Source organism: Oncorhynchus masou, chromosome 8 (assembly GCF_036934945.1).
Source record: "Oncorhynchus masou masou isolate Uvic2021 chromosome 8, UVic_Omas_1.1, whole genome shotgun sequence".
NCBI lineage: Eukaryota > Metazoa > Chordata > Actinopteri > Salmoniformes > Salmonidae > Oncorhynchus > Oncorhynchus masou.
Genome location: NC_088219.1, coordinates 41,173,285 through 41,191,381, shown reverse-complemented (window position 1 = coordinate 41,191,381; position 18,097 = coordinate 41,173,285). Strand labels below are relative to the sequence as shown.

General features: G+C 42.5%; 1 protein-coding gene across 1 annotated transcript in view; it reads right to left on the bottom strand.

Annotated features, from left to right (window-relative positions):
* Positions 1–15,806, bottom strand: part of LOC135543820 (collagen alpha-2(XI) chain-like) — a 116,016-nt gene extending 100,210 nt beyond the window's left edge. The window contains exon 1 of the mRNA XM_064971150.1: positions 15,389–15,806. Within this exon, the coding sequence (XP_064827222.1) occupies positions 15,389–15,512 (124 nt within the window). The 5' untranslated portion in view covers positions 15,513–15,806. The remainder of the gene's footprint in view (positions 1–15,388) is intronic.
* Between the last annotated feature and the right edge of the window lie 2,291 nt (positions 15,807–18,097).

The following is an 18,097-nucleotide window of genomic DNA, read 5'->3' as shown; positions in this document are numbered from 1 at the left end:
GGCCAATTAGAATGAGCCAACGACTAAGGCCAATTAGAATGAGCCAACTAAGGACTAGAAGGCCAATTAGAATAGAATGAGCCAACGACTAAGGCCAATTAGAATGAGCCAACGACTAAGGCCCAATGAGCCAACGACTAAGGCCAATTAGAATGAGCCAACGACTAAGGCCAATTAGAATGAGCCAACGACTAAGGCCAATTAGAATGAGCCAACGACTAAGGCCAATTAGAATGAGCCAACGACTAAGGCCAATTGGAATGAGCCAACGACTAAGGCCAATTGGAATGAGCCAACGACTAAGGCCAATTAGAATGAGCCAACGACTAAGGCCAATTGGAATGAGCCAACGACTAAGGCCAATTAGAATGAGCCAACGACTAAGGCCAGTTAGAATGAGCCAACGACTAAGGCCAATTAGAATGAGCCAACGACTAAGGCCAATTAGAATGAGCCAACGACTAAGGCCAGTTAGAATGAGCCAACGACTAAGGCCAATTAGAATGAGCCAACGACTAAGGCCAATTGGAATGAGCCAACGACTAAGGCCAAGCCAACGACTAAGGAATGAGCCAACGACTAAGGCCAATTGGAATGAGCCAACGACTAAGGCCAATTGGAATGAGCCAACGACTAAGGCCAATTAGAATGAGCCAACGACTAAGGCCAATTTGAATGAGCCAACGACTAAGGCCAATTAGAATGAGCCAACGACTAAGGCCAATTAGAATGAGCCAACGACTAAGGCCAATTAGAATGAGCCAACGACTAAGGCCAATTAGAATGAGCCAACGACTAAGGCCAATTAGAATGAGCCAACGACTAAGGCCAATTGTTAAAGGCTGATACTGTACATTTATAAACTGCAAACTGAGGTTTGGCAAAATCAAAAAATATTTGTATTTGGATTAAGGAGGAAAAGAAGGAAAACGTCTTAAAGGCAGAGCCAAGGGGAAAGAAGTAAAGTATTTTCCCAAGAGAGAGAAAAGGGAAATTCTCTCAGCCATGGACGAGATCCCAGGTTATAAAAGCTCAAATACATGTGCTGTGTTTCACCCCTTGACTTGAAGCAGGACACAATGAGGAGTGTTTAACGATGTCAGAGACTCTGAAAGCCGTGATACAGACACCTTACAGACCATCCCCAGCCTCACTCTTAACCTCAAAGGCCCTTTGGAAATTAAAACTTACTATCCAATAATGAGACACTTCAGAGGGCAGTGCGCAATTGGCTGTTGCGTGAGGTTAACTATCAGGCCGACTCTGACTGAAAAGTGGGCTCTGAACAACAAACTCAAATTTTACAGAAATATATGTGTAAATCTGAAATCTGAAGAAAAAGAATCTATAGAAAATAATAAGTCTGTGTGCAAATATGAACCAACAATGTTTGTTCAACATCCCAAGTTACGAACAAACTGTTTTTATCGCAGCTCTTAGGGGTCTTTAAAGTATGACTGAACTCGCTCCACAGTATGATGACAAAGTTCAAAATTCACTACAAGTCTTTCACACACACACTGAGTTGAACTCTCCTTAAACAAATATAAATATATATATATATTTAAGAGTGACAGAGGGAGTAATCTAACCCCCCTGGCCTTCTACAAGTCTGAATGGTGTGTTTTTAAACAACCAAGGTTTGGTGGAAAATAGACTTGCCAAAGCTTTCAGCAGAACGTTCCTCAGGACAATAAAAAGGGTTTCCTTTTGACAATCTTCCTTTTGGGAGAAAGAAAGTCTAAAAACGCACCAGTCAACACTTGTCTTGGTCTGTGTCTGAACTCAACCCTTTGGATATTCATCCGAGGACAACAAGGGAAGTGGAAAGACAGGGGAAAGTGGCTTCAGGTCAAATTCCCTGCTATTTTGGTGCAGGAATTAATATAGTTAATTACAACGTTATGAGGGTCTATAGTTGGCAGGCAGAGCTGTACAGCTTAACAATGCAGACGTGGTGTCATCGTGTTGTCAACTACTCATCTCTATTTAGCTCAAAGATTCAACATCAGAGCAGGAGAGAAAGTTAATTATGCAGGCAACCTGCCTGCAGCTCAAATACTACACTGACTGCACTTGGGTGGCCAGTCAACTTTGTGCTTTGTTCCAGTTTTGAAAATACATTTTTGACGATCAAATAAATGGTACCAATTTCTCAATGTGAAGCAGGATAATGACAAAAACATACAACAAGGGAATGGTCTGCACGGTTTAAGGAAATTAATCACACATCCAAAAGTCCAGACAGGCCTCCTCATCATACAATAGGTGCGCCACACAAATCTGGAATCTTTTCTTTGGAAATATATATATTTTTCTCACACAGTTCCAATCATAATTCTTGATTCCCAATCATCGTCCCTTTGTTAGTTCAAAGTTTGACTGAACCTGAAGGTGTTGAAATTGAGACTCAAAGGAAGCAAATGAGAAGCTGTGATGGCAGTGTGGAGGAGGGGAGGTGAAGGTAGCATAGTCAGGGTTTCAAGACGGGCATTCCATGTTATCCATCAAATCCCTGTCCCATCCTGCAATGTGTCTTCCCATTAGCAAGGTGAGCCCAAGGTCATCCGGGATAACGTTAACCTAGAAAGGCTTTTTCAATAATATTTCTAGTTAGTGAATGTGCATTTAATGTGCATTAGCTGAAGTATAAGTACACAAGTATATCACAATCCAATTAGCAAGAATGCACACAACTGTTAGAAACCTTTGCGAATCCTAATACCCAAATTTTCCAGGAAAAAGTACTGGAACTGGAAGTGCACTTGGAAAGTGCAGAGAAAATCAAAAGGCATGTTTTTTATAGGTGTGAGCATGTTACCGTGCTGCAGTCTGCAAAGCACCCTCCACCCATGGGACAGAGTACATCTATCTTAACCCCATATTCTCCAGCCGCAGACCAGATGAGAGGGGATAGAGGCTACATCCCATTTGGAGATCTCCCCAGACCCTCAAACAGTTCTACAGCTGCACCATCGACAGCATCCTGACCGGTTGCATCACTGCCTGGTATGGTAACTGCTCAGCATCTGGCCGTAAGGCGCTACAGAAGGTAGTGTGTACGGCCCAGAACATCACTGGGGCCAAGCTTCCCGCCATCCAGGACCTATAAACCAGGCAGTGTCAGAGGAAAGCCCAGAAAATTGTCAGAGACTCCAGTCACCCAAGTCATAGACTGTTTTCTCTGCTACCCCACGGCAAGCGATGCTGGAGCGCCAAGTCTAGGACGAAAAGGCTCCTTAACAGCGTCTACCCCCAAGCCATAAGACTGCTGAACAATTAATCAAATGGCCACCGGACTATTTACGTTGACACCCCCCTCCCCCATTTGTTTTTTACACTCCAGCTACATGCTGTTTAGTACCTATGCATAGTCGCATAGTCACTTCACCCCTACCTACATGTACAAATTACCTCGACTACTTGTACCCCCGCACATTGACTCAATACCAGTACTCCCTGTATAAAGCCTCATTATTGTTATTTTATTGTCTTACTTTTGACTTTATTTCACTTTAGTTTATTTGGTAAATAGTTTCTTAACTTTCTTGAACTGCACTGTTGGTTAAGGGTTTGTAAGTACGCATTTCACAGTAAGGTCTACACTTGTTGTATTCGGAGCATGTGACAAATACATTTTGATTTGAGTCCAAAGGCACCTGTCGAAGTCTAAAAGCTATAAAGTCCACCAAACAACTAAAATATCAAATATGGGGAGAAATGAATGTGCAAACAGATGGTGTAAAACCAATGCTGGTGCGTGTGTCTAACATACCAGTTAAAAAACAAGGCTGGAAAGGGTGGGAGGGCTGTAACTTGGTGTTTAACATTAGATGGAAAAGCCAGATAGGGAGCAGTGGAACTGCCCTGGGAGTTGGTCTCCATGGTAATGATCGTGTTGGAACCTACGAGAAACACATCTAAATTGGAATGGGAGAGGGGGGCAGAGACGGCTGTGTGTTGGACTGCACAAAGACCACCAGAAGTCAGTATTCAAGAATCTAACTTTATACAGCTTTCAAGGAAAACCAAACGCTTTCAAAGAAAGAAATACATCCCTATTGCCTAAGCAAATAATTATGGGGCTTTAATTTAATCAGGGAGCGTTAGATCTCAGTTTCACCAGTAAAATGTGAATTTAGTTTAACTGAGGGCCTATTTATGGTTTATTGATTTATTTTCACAGCTTGTTAACTGTGAAATGCATACCTGAAGACTATCAAAACAGATTGCAGATTTCATCACTGGATTACAAAACTTAATAATATCACTTGGTTTCTCCTGACACATTTACTCGAGTCAGTCTGTTCTGACCGACTACTATGCATTCATTTCTAGTTTCAACATGTGTGTTTCTGAATAGGACAGTCGACAAGGGAAACCCATGAGTGCCCTCTGGGAATGACGCCATGACGTTGCTTCTTGCTACAGTATCATTGTCTCAGACACAGGCTGCTGCTCAGGTCAACATTACACCCGCTGTGCTCTACTGTACTGTACTGTAAAAGCTGTTCGACATAAGAACCGAGGAGATTAACAAAAGCACGTAACCGATTTTAAGTGTCTTTCACCTCTCCCACTTCACTGTTCTGGATGTTGACATTTCAGGGCACTCAGGACCATTTGAGTGCCACTAGGCACATTTCGTGGGTCACTACTTCACACGAGAGCCATTTGAACATATAAACTCAGCTAAAAAAGAAACGTCCCTTTTTCAGGACCCTGTCTTTCAAAGATATTTCGTAAAAATCCAAATAACTTCACATATCTTCATTGTAAAGGGTTTAAACACTGTTTCCCATGCTTGTTCAATGAACCATAAACAATTAATGAACATGCACCCGTGGAACGGTCGTGAAGACACTAACAGCTTACAGATGGTAGGCAATTAAGGTCACAGTTATAAAAACTTGCCAGTCCTGTCTGTTCCAGCGACGGTGGGTTTGTGCCCATAGGCAACGTTGTTGCCGGTGATGTCTGGTGAGCACCTGCCTTACAACAGGCCTACAAGCCCTCAGTCCAGCCTCTCTCAGCCTATTGCGGACAGTCTGAGCACTGATGGAGGGATTGTGCCTTCCTGGTGTAACTCGAACAGTTATTGTTGCCATCCTGTACCTGCCCCTCAGGTGATGTTCGGATGTAACAATCCTGTGCAGGTGTTGTTACACGTGGTCTGCCACTGCGAGGATGATCAGCTGTCCGTCCTGTCTTCCTGTAGCACTGTCTTAGGCGTCTCACAGTATGGCCATTGCAATTTATTGCCCTGGTCACATCTACAGTCCTCATGCTTCCTTGCAACTTGCCTAAGGCATGTTCACGCAGATGAGCAGGGACCCTGGGCATCTTTCTTTTGGTGTTCTTCAGAGTCAGTAGAAAGGTCTCTTTAGTGTCCTAAGTTTTTTTTTGTCATTGCAGGCAATCTCAATGCTGTGCATTACAGGGAAGACATCCTCCTCCCTCATATGGTACCCTTCCTGCAGACTCATCCTGAGATGACCCTCCAGCATGACAATGCCACCAGCCATACTGCTCGTTCTGTGTGTGATTTCCTACAAGACAGGAATGTCAGTGTTCTGCCATGGCCAGTGAAGAGCCCAGATCCCATTGAGCACGTCTGGGACCTGTTGGATCGGCGGGTTCTCCCCAGAAATGTCTGGGAACTGGCAGGGGCCTTGGTAGAAGAGTGGAGTAACATCTCACAGCAAGAACTGTCTAATCTGGTGCAGTCCATGAGGTGTTCAGTTTATGTCTCAGTTGTTGAATATTGTTATGTCAAATATTTACACACAAGTTTGCTGAAAATAAATGCAGTTGACGGTGAGAGGACGTTTCTTTTTTTGCTGAATTTCTAAAATGTGTTTTTTTTTGGCAAAAATGCTTTGTGAAACGTGTACTTTCATGTGCCTTAATAACTTGTATGCCCCTGTAAATACAAATAAAATTGTTAAATTATGAGCCTAGATGGTTAAGCCACATAAAAAGCCAACAACCTTCCTGAGATTGGCTGAGATAATGAGTGGGCTGGACATGCCGAGAGAGGAGTTCAGATTGGTCTGCCATATAGAAGGCTTCTGTCTATTTGAGCTGGTCAGTCTATGTTGGTAATCCTGTCGAACGCTGCTTTTTTATGTATCGTGTAGTGGATCTGCATAAGTGTTGCTCTCCACTTTCTGGAGGGTTGAGTTTTGAAATCAGAGGAATTAGAGTATGATAGCTGAAGAGACAGAGAAAACACCTGTTTCTGGATTACATCTTCATACTAAAGGCAAACGTGGCATGGCATCCGTGACAGGGAGACGCGTCCATCATGCATGATGAAGTATACGGGTAAGACAGTCTAGCTTGCTACATTTTCAGATATTACACGTTTCAGACAGAAAGTGGTTTAATTTCAAGCTAAAGTGTACTGTTCCCTAGCTAACGTTACGTGTATGACGTTAACTATTTGTATACCAGAACCGTTTGCTTTGCTAGTTAGAGCCTAATGTTAACGAGCTAATATTGAACCTGGTTGGTTAGCTCCCAGCAGATTCATGCAGGGTGGTAACGACATGATTTTGCACTATGTTCATTGTTGTAACCTGTTAAGGGATCGGGACAATACTGAGTCTCTACTTTTATCCAATGTAAAAAAATGATCAAAGTTTGCTACATAGGACCAAATACAGGTGCTGAGTCAATTAATTTAATTTAATCTCTCCTGAAATCCCATTGACCGGGTAGATGCTCGTCTGCCCACATAACAGCTGACAATGTCTGGCTCAGGTCATCGTTATCAAGTAGGGCACCATGTAAGGGGTAACACAACTCCAAAGTTGCACTGACAAGGCCGTTTAAGTGCTTGTAAAACATCTTGTAAAGATTTTTACAGGGCTTGGCCTATGCCGGCCATCGGCTGTCACGATGCTGACCCCAGAAGCATGTTCATTTCAGCATGTTGCTCTTCAGGGAACTAGTGAAACTATGACCCCTTGTTGGCAGGTTATACCAGTCCAGGGGTCCCATGCCATACATCGAGACCATACAGCAAGACCCCTTCCCTCACACTCTGTTGCGCTCCGTCCTGTCAGGTCAATATAAGACATTTCTCTAAGAATTAACCCTCAACACTATTCCAAACTGTTGCAATTCTAAATTCAAGGGTAGTGCTGTACCTACCACAAGCCTTGTAAGCATCTCCTTGGTTGAAGAGAATGGGATGAATGCTGAAATAGCTAAGACATTTGTGAAATGGACATATGGACATAGCATACAATCCATCTCCGAGGGACCCTGTCTTCACTCTGTTTCATGTGACCCCCCCAAAAAAGGGTTAATTCCTCCGAATGACATTGTCAAAGAGTGTGTCTCTGTATAACGCTGTGTAATGATGCTGGTGGTTTTCTCCTCACATCTGTCAACAGCACAGAAGATAGTCTGTTACGTCACACTCACTGCATCAGTGGCGCTGAGAGGGACAGTGTCCTTTAACAATGACAGGGATCCAAGTGGTCATGTCCTCCTTCAGCAAAACATTCGCAGACGTCTTTAGTGAGGATGTTAGTAACTGTTTTAAGTATGTGAATTAAAGGGGCCGTTGCTTGACATGAGGTCATGGCACATAGAGCCATCGATCAACTGCGGAGGGAATTCATCATTTTACAGTCTGAATGATTGGCTGGCGCTGAAGGTGGCAATGAGGACACATTTGGGAGTCAGGGTGTGCATCCAGTGGACGGGTGAACTCAGTCATTCTGGGCTCCATCTTAATGAAAGGGTACGGGGTCTTTTGTAGTAGAGCCATTTGGTACATCCAGACTACATTCATTTACCAGAGCCTCAACAAAACAAGAAAAGCGTCTCATTGATGCAGTTTATCACATCCGTCCTCACAAAACCCCATATGTCACAAACACACACAGTTCTACACAAAGACAGACAAATGAATATACACACTCGAACATGAGCACACACAATCACCCAAGAACACAGTAAAAAAACCTTGCTAAAATACCTTGTTGGGGGGCTGTTTTGATGAGATTGACACAGCTCCGGGCTCCACTATGAAAAGGGACCAGTCAATGATGGAGCCCCTCCACAAGCTAAACACCTCCAAAGACTTTAAAAGGCCTTGAGCTTCTGGACGCTTTGCTCAACCCTGCCGGTCACGACCCCGCTGAGAGCATGCGACATGCAGAACTGAGCAGGGACTTCAACACATATCAATCAGCCTAAAGTAAACAATAAGCTTAACGTGTCCTGACAGAGACACACGAGAGGAATTTCAGAGAAAGAGCATGGTTCATGTGAGGAAACCAAGGAGGAAAAAAGAGAAAAGAGAAAACAAAAAAACAACGCCAAGATGTACTTATGCGTCTCCCTCTGGCTGTCCTCCGTTGGATGTGTTCCGTTTGTCAAAACAGTCTTTTACCTCAGGTCCTTCATCAATCAAGATCAGTCAAAAGCAAAATGAAGACAGAGATCCGCACATTTACTGCACATCAGAGTGGAGGACACTTATTAACATGTCACAAGCCTTTCGTCTGATCTTATTAGCAAACTAGCATGTTGAATGTTGATTTTGGCAACCAGACCTGGCTGGCAAGTCATGGTTTCTAAAAAATAAATGACATAAGAAGAAGAATCAAAATTCACCCTGGAGCCTCAGATGGATTGCAGTCAAAACTTCTGAAGATTTGATGGGACTGTTGATCGCCTCCTCACGACAAAGATGACCGCCATGTTTCCGAATCATTGTTTAGAATGACACTTGTAAAGATGTTGATGAGTCAAAAACCACAACTTGAAACTCTGTAGAATGTCATCTGATCCCACCTGTAGTCCCATCCAATGGCATACTTGAAGGCAGACTAAAGAGGAACATGAATGGCATGTGGTGTATTTATTTTCAGATTTAGTGCACAGTGATGATGTCAGACAAGGGTCACTGAGAAGCCAGCTGGTCAATGGACCTGATTGTATGCCAGGAGAAACAGCTTTGTACAGTTGTACTGTGGCTCAAAACGGGAATGTGATGTGTGTATGAGAGAGAGAATGTGTAACCAGCATGAAACAACATTGCATCATCTGGCATCTATTTTGCAGAACACAAGCAGCATGTTAGGGCAGTTACACGTCACAGCTGCTCCAGTTAAAACCAGCCGTCTGGCCCCCACACACCTTGACTTTGAAAAAAATGATGAATTACAGTACCGTGATAGTTTTAGGGGCTCCCAGAGGGCATTGTGGTGAAAAGTGAAGTCAGAGCCTGCTATTAGGCACATATCTGCAGCAAGCCTGCCAGGACTGGAGTTTTTCTTGGACACCTGGGCTAGGCTCCCCCTTATTGACTGTAAGTGGAAAGACAGTGTGGTTTTTCATGGGACATACGTTCTTAAATGAAATCAACAGCAGAAGTCAAGTCTTTGGAAGAGGGGGTAGAGAGAGAGAGAAGGAAAAAGAGACAGAGACGGGATGTTTCTGTGCGAATGAGACATTGAAAGAGCAAGAGACAAATTGAGAAAGCTGGCGAGGGGAAGACGGAAAGAAAAGAAAAATGGGTATGAGAGATGGGAATAGACAGACACAGAAAGAGACAGTGCAAGAAAGGCCCCTGTACAAGGCATCATCTGAGACGCCAGGTGCATTTTGTATCAAATCAAAATAATTCTGTGCATTGTCACTGAGTTATGGCCTTGGTTGCTACCACACTGTTTGGAGTCAACAATAACTGGGTGGACCTCTGAATTGGCAGGTGTTTAACATTTACGAGCCTGCAGAGGAACTCAAGAATGTATTACAAGGGATAAATGGACACAATTGCAGCATGTCAGGTTCATTACATAACCCTTAACACATTACTCACCTCTATTTTGTTACAGCCTGGCATGTGTTTTGTGGGCTGCACATTGATTATGGAGCGTGTAAAACGAATAACTCTGTTTAACTGATAGACAGAGATAGACACCCTACCTTTTCAAATTGCCCACTGAGGCCAGGCAAGGCTGTAGCTAATGCTTTGCAAAACAGGTTGAACAAAAACACCACAAACATACTGTATACTGGCCTCAGCACCAAACCCTGTGGTACACCCTCTGATTCTCCTGTAGCACACCAACCATCTGAACAAATGACTACTCTGTACAGTATCAACCCACACAATCTACAATCTGTTTCTATTTCTCATGTAGAAAGATAATGGCCCAGGTTCTGGTCCAGCATATGGCTTGTGCCCATTGGACGACTCCTGATTCTGTTCACGACCCGGTTCACAGCCGAGACTGGACCGCTGGTGGAGGGAGTTAGGTGTGCGTGCCACATTGTGTGTGCCTCTGCCTGGCTCAGCTGGTAATATGCTCCAGACACACTCTCAACAGAGCCGCAGCTTGGATCGCGTTTCATTGGATGCAGATGCATGGTTATGGATCTGGCATTATACTGACAATGACATCATGAGCTCAACCTGCCAGCAGACATGGTTGGTACTGTTCCTCTGAACTGGTTGTCTGGGGGCGACAGGGAGATGACAATGTGCTAGATAAGTGTTGTGAGCACGCAGACTGGATGAGACTGCAAGAGAAAAATAAACAATATCCTCCTCATTGAGGAACAGGTACTTACAATGCTTTCAGAAAGTATTCACACTCCTTGACTTGTTTTCACATTTTGTTGTGTTACAGCCTGAATTTAAAATAGATTTTTCTACACACAATACCCCATCATGTAAAAGTGGAATTATGTTTTTCAAAACATTTGCAAATGAATAACAAATCAAAAGCTTAAATGTCTTAAGTCAATAAGTATTCAACCCCTTTGTTATGGCTACCATAAAAACATGCTTAACAAGTCACATAATGAACTGCATGGACTCACTCTGTGTGCAATAATAGTGTTTAACCTCTGAAAGATCCCGTAGGATCGGTGTCCTTGTACTGTGACGGTTGTGACTAACGTGTGCTAATGTGACTAGAATAACGTTGTAAGTAACAACAAACTTTCCAGGACATAGACATGTCTGATACGGGCAGAAAGATTACATTCCTGTTCATCTAACTGCACTGCCCAATTTACAGTAGCTATTACAGTGAAAGAATACCGTGCTATTGTTAGAGGAGAGCGCACAACAACAAAAAATGTAACTGGTTTGATACATTCACCTCTGAAGGTAAATAATATACTTACATTAATTAATCATGCTCTGATTTTTCATCCTAGGGGTCCCAGAGATAAAAATGTGGCATAGTTTTGTTTGATAAAATCCATTTTTATATTCAAATGTAGGAACTGGGTTCTACAGTTTGAACCCACTGCTGTCTCTGGCTCCACACCCACCCCGTCCGGCCATCTAGATGTGTGAAAGTTAGTGTATAAACTAATGATACATCATGTATGACATTCCTGGAAGTGTGTAAACTTAGATTTTGTATTTTGTATCAGCACATTTGGGCAGACTTGATAGAAAATATTGTGCAGTATTGCAATGCTTCACTGGTTTAATCTGAGACTTTACACACCCACTGCTGCCATCTAGTGGCCAAAATCTAAATTGTGCCTAGACTCCTAGATTCTATTATGGCCTTTCTCTTGCATTTCAAAGATGATGAATATATATATATATAGAAAACACATGTTTTTTTGTTTGTATTATCTTTTACCAGATCTATATGTGTTACATTTATTTCATATTTCCACAAACTTCAAAGTGTTTCTTTTCAAATGGTATCAAGAATATGCATATCATTGCTTAAGGTCCTGAGCTCCAGGCAGTTAGATTTTGGTATGTCATTTTAGGCAAAAATGGAAAAAAGGTGTCCGATCGTTAAGAGATTTCTAACATGATTTTTGAATGACTACCACATCTCTGTACCCCACACATACAATTATTGGTAACACTTTACTCGACACCAAGCGTCATAACACAGTCACAACCATGTCATAATGTCATAACAGTTGACACAACTTGTCATAACCTGTCATAATATGTTTATAACACTGTCATAACCCACATATTTACACCTGTTGAGACATATTTTGCGTTATTTTATGGCTGGTTATGACACTTATATAAGGGTGTGTCAAAATCCACATTTACTTAAATGTATTTTTTCCTGCCAAGAGGTTTCCTTTCCTTTGTTGTTGTGATGAATCCTTTACGCTCACGGTTTTCTTCAATCATAAATAACTTGTAGAAAATAGACTTTATGTCTCGAAGCATTATATACATCCTGTGTCACTTTACTTGGACTAAGAAAATACACATTATGACACTGTAAGAAGCATTATGACCATCATAATCATATAAGCCAGATTGGCTTACACTCTTAAACAGCCATAAAATAATGCAATATATGTCATAACAGGTCTAAATACTGTATATGTATCATGACAGTGTTATGACCATATTATGACAGGTTATGACTGTGTAGTAACTTGTTATAATGCTGGTGTGTTACCCAAATCTTTAAGGTCCCTCAGCCGAGCAGTGAATTTCAAACACATATTCAACCACAATGACGAGGGACGTTTTCCAATGCCTCGCAAAGAAGGGCTCCTATTGGTAGATGGGTAAAAATAAAAAACTTGGACATTGAATATCCCTTTGAGCACAAAGATACAAGCGTCATTCCTAACTCAGTTACCAGAGAGGAAGTAAACCCCTCAGGGATTTTACCATGAGGCCAATGGTGACTTTAAGACAGTTACAGAGTTTAATGGCTGTGATAGGAGAAAACTGATGATGGATCAACAACATTGTAGTTACTCCACAATAGTAACCCAATTGACAGAGTGAAAAGAAGGAAGCTTGTACAGAATAAAAAATATTGACTGAGTGAATACAAACTCATCTATTTTCAACTTGCTCGACAACAGATGTTCTACATTCTGAGAATTGCAGTATGCTTTTATGATCCACATCTCTGAAGTTCAAAGTAATGGGGCAAGGGTGCTAGTATTCCAAACACGACGAGGACTCAGATATCACAGCTTGAAACTGGCTGGACAGAGATCCAGAGTAATATCAGAGATAACAAGCTATTTTCGATAGCTCATTCCTTAGATTGAGCGACGACACTGCTCCTCTTTGCTCTCGTCTACTCTGTCATGCCAAACCAGGGCTGGCACTCAAGTCAAACAGACAAATCACCACTGTAGGAACTTTAATACAAAAGCTGCTGAAAAAAATGAAGCCGTTTTATCAACCACTGCTGAAAGGCTGCAATTGTGCAGTATGTAATGCGCACAGTTGGAGAGAGTTCAAATATGCACCCGTTGAGTGATTCTTATATGATAGATCATGGAGGGTACCTGCTGGGGATGCTGGGACACTATAGCAAAGTCTCAAAGGTGTTGTTGGCACCAAAGTCCACCACACCCAGCGCAATTACAGTGCAGACAGCTATACTGTATGAGGTCACCGTCAGCCTTAACGCATTGCTGTGGGTTTAGTCACTTTTGCTATGTCAAAAGGCTATGACAATAACCCCTCAGCTCCCACCCGGTGGGATAAACTTATTAGGTTATTAGGTTATTGAGCTCAACTATGTTTAGGCCTTCTCTGATACTGGTCATCATTCTTAGTATCAACAGAATTAACAAAGCCCCCAGGTGAGCCAAGCTAATTTTACTACAGAGTATAATAGTAATACAATCTAAATCAATGACTGACCACCTCACAAGGCTCATTTACATGGCTGCCTAGAGGACTATTATCTTAACATAATCACCGGCCTATTCCATGAAAATCTGCACTGTTTAAAGAAAGAGTTTGCGCTCTGCCATCCACAACGACTCCAGGGACCCCTCTCAAAACATTCCGTAAAAACATTCGACACCGAACTTGGGGCTGGATTCAGTCAACATCACCCCAGGATTTGTCTGTCACTTTAACAGTCTAATTCGAGTCTTTAGCTTGGTCTTGTCTTTTCAGACAACTATTTTTGGTCCCTTATGTGGCAACTGAATATGTTCTGGCATCTGTTAGAAATGTAGTGTAATGTTTTAAAAAATGTAGAACTGCCTTAATTTTTGCTGGACCCCAGAAAGAGTAGCTGCTGCCTTGGCAGGAACGAACGGGGATCTATAATAAATACAAATACAAAACAGACCTAAAGATATCTGAGGAAATGTGATAATAGTATATTTGGAAAATAGTTCTGTCACTGAAAATGATAGTACTGTCACTGATATTGTTGCATATTTCAACAGCTTTCGGGAGCACAGCTGGAGATGAGCTCTGATCCCCAGTGCTCCGATAACACAGTACTACTCAGATCCTCTGACCTTACGGCATCGTTAGACGTATGGTAATACCTGTGAGAGCAATTCAAGAGCTACAGTATCACAAAGCTATGCCAGTGTGCATATGGACAAAATGTCGAGACAGACAACTTTGAACTGTGTTCGAACGCAATCCTCATTTGTCTGTGATGTTTAAACAGTGTGTACCTCATCATACTGAACGAGTGTTGGAAAGCACTTACTTCACTGTGCTTTGTGTTGAGTCTTCAAGGGAGGTTGTCAACCCCCTTCATTGCTGTGACTGTTGACAAGTGTCTTGATTTCACCATGTGCCAAGAGCTCTTAAAACGGAGGATAAAGCTAAGCGCCCGTTTCAAGAGAGAGTTGGCACAAAAGACAAGATGAGATAAGGGGTTGGGTACCAGGGGGAGGATGGTTGACAACGAACAATTCGAGACTCTTTTTGGACAGCCTCCTGGCTAACGGTAATGAATAGGACTGATAATGGAGTTGTCTGCAAGAAGTTCCCATGCAGAATGTAACCTAATAAGGTTCAAACTGGACAGCCAGGAAATCAGTCCAAGGAGGGTTAATTCATCTTGCCAATGATTATGGCACATTATCAGAGTGTGCTCAAATCTGCTCTGGCTCTAAAGAGCATGCTGTGCTGGAGGTGGCACATAAACATAGCTGATGATAGCATCCAAGTCTACTTAAATACATATGATGACCTTAAGGGATGTTTCAGAAAAGAGTACATTTTATAAATAATTCAGAGTGAAATAACTAGGGGTTACTTCAATATAATTGTTCCCAGAAAGAATACAAATGTGACGTGACAAATCTGACAAAGAAGATAAGATAAAGAAGAAGCACTTATTCCCCCTTAGAAAAATGTAATTAAACATTAGCGGCTCAATGAGGCCCAGAAGTTATATGACAAGAATGTAGAGTCCACTCAATATCGTTCCTTGAATAATTGAATAATTGTGAAATCAATGTATTATGGCAAACAGTAGGCTGGCTAGGTGACAGTCTAAGTTGACTTTGCAGCACTACTGCGAGGGACATTTCAAAAGCACATCGACGTCATAGCTACATGGCTTAAAGATACATTCACTCATCAAATGTATCCACACATTATTTCGGCAAACGACATGACCTTCCTCACCTGTTGGTAGCATCCCCGACCCTGACTCGCCAGGAGAGTCTGTGCGTCCAGCGTCAACGGAGGCAGCGCTGATTTTGAAGAGCACTAGTAGACAACATGTCCACTTTACCACCCAGAACAACATTTTCCTTCAAGATCAGAAAGTCCTAAACTGTTTAAATCAATTAACGCCGAACAATGTATTACTGGTAAATAAATGCGTCCTCAGGTTGATGGGATGGGGAGGCGGAAACATCCAACGGTGCTACGCATTTTTGGTAAAGTCAAAGGTTTCCCTTTCACTCAAAACCTCTCACTTATAAATCACTGAAGGCAAAATCACTTAAGTTCTGAGACAAATATGTATATTTCATGAATATAACATTAGCTGAATTGTTTTGAATATCTCTCTCTAAAAGCATCTGTGGCAACCTCTCCACCTTCTCTCATTCAAGAAGAGATCGCGCGCAAATACACCACAGCTCCCCGCCCACCCTCGCGATCCAAGCCAATGAAACCCTCTAAGGTCCGCACACCTCTGCATCACGCATGTGACAGACTAGGCTAGTGGGAGACAGCTCCCCTCTCCAGGCAAGTATTTCAGGCAGGATATTCAAGTTGTATTGGGGACCGGTCAGGGGCAGACTGGCCATCTGGCATGGGCTGGTCCATTTTTAGCCCAGAGGGCCTGTCAAACTTTTTTTGGTGGGAGGGGGGCAATGATTATTATCGGGATAATAACGGGGCCTCAACAAATTAAATTGTCCACTGTGGGGGCCTCGAGGAAAGAAATTGTCCCGTGTCGGGGCTCAAGGACAAAAATGAGGCATACTAAAATACTCAACTAGTCTAAAGAAGGCCAGTTACAGTGGGGCAAAAAAGTATTTAGTCAGCCACCAATTGTGCAAGTTCTCCCACTTAAAAAGATGAGAGAGGCCTGTCATTTTCATCATAGGTACACTTAAACTATGACAGACAAAATGAGAAAAAACTATCCATAAAATCACATTGTAGGATTTTTTATGAATTTATTTGCAAATTATGGTGGAAAATAAGTATTTGGTCAATAACAAAAGTTTATCTCAATACTTTGTTATATACCCTTTGTTGGCAATGACAGAGGTCAAACGTTTTATCTAAGTCTTCACAAGGTTTTCACACACTGTTGCTGGTATTTTGGCCCATTCCTCCATGCAGATCTCCTCTAGAGCAGTGATGTTTTGGGGCTGTTGCTGGGCAACACGGACTTTCAACTCCCTCCAAAGATTTTCTATGGGGTTGAGATCTGGAGACTGGCTAGGCCACTCCAGGACCTTGAAATGCTTCTTACGAAGCCACTCCTTCGTTGCCCGGGCGGTGTGTTTGGGATCATTGTCATGCTGAAAGACCCAGCCTCGTTTCATCTTCAATGCCCTTGCTGATGGAAGGAGGTTTTCACTCAAAATCTCATGATACATGGCCCCATTCATTCTTTCCTTTACACGGATCAGTCGTCCTGGTCCCTTTGCAGAAAAACAGCCCCAAAGCATGATGTTTCCACCCCCATGCTTCACAGTAGGTATGGTGTCTTTGGATGCAACTCAGCATTCTTTGTCCTCCAAACACAACGAGTTGAGTTTTTACCAAAAAGTTATATTTTGGTTTCATCTGACCATATGACATTCTCCCAATCTTCTTCTGGATCGTCCAAATGCTCTCAAGCAAACTTCAGACGGGCCTGGACATGTACTGGCTTAAGCAGGGGGACACGTCTGGCACTGCAGGATTTGAGTCCCTGGCGGCGTAGTGTGTTACTGATGGTAGGCTTTGTTACTTTGGTCCCAGCTCTCTGCAGGTCATTCACTAGGTCCCCAGTGTGGTTCTGGGATTGAGATCTTGCGTGGAGCCCCAGATCGAGGGAGATTATCAGTGGTCTTGTATGTTTTCCATTTCCTAATAATTGCTCCCACAGTTGATTTCTTCAAACCAAGCTGCTTACCTATTGCAGATTCAGTCTTCCCAGCCTGGTGCAGGTCTACAATTTTGTTTCTGGTGTCCTTCGACAGCTCTTTGGTCTTGTCAATAGTGGAGTTTGGAGTGTGACTGTTTGAGGTTGTGGACAGGTGTCTTTTATACTGATAACAAGTTTTTTTTAATCTAATTTTGTCTGTCATAGTTGAAGTGTACCTTTGATGAAAATTACAGGCCTCTCATCTTTTTAAGTGGGAGAACTTGCACAATTGGTGGCTGACTAAATACTTTTTTGCCCCACTGTATATGTCACGCCCTGGTCTATATTTATTATGTTTATCTTCATTTATTGGGTCAGGCCAGGGTGTGACATGGGTTTATTTGTGGTTTGTTTCCTCTTGGGTTGTGTAGGGTGTATAGCATAGTCTATGGCTGCCTGAGGCCGTTCTCAATCAGAGTCAGGTGATTATCGTTGTCTCTGATTGGGAACCATATTTAGGTAGCCATATTCTTTGAGTGTATTGGTGGGTGATTGTTCCTGTCTCTGTGTCTTCACCAGATAGGACTGTTTAGGTTTTCACGTTCCGTTTGTTGTTTTTGTATTGTTTGTGTTTTCTCGTTCTTTATTAAACGTGTCTCAAAAATACCACGCTGCATTTTGGTCCGCTCCTCCTTCAACAGAAGAAAGCCGTTACAGAATCACCCACCACAACAGGACCAAGCGGCGTGGTAACAAGCAGGTGCAGCGAAAGGAGGAATGGACATGGGAGGACGAATTGT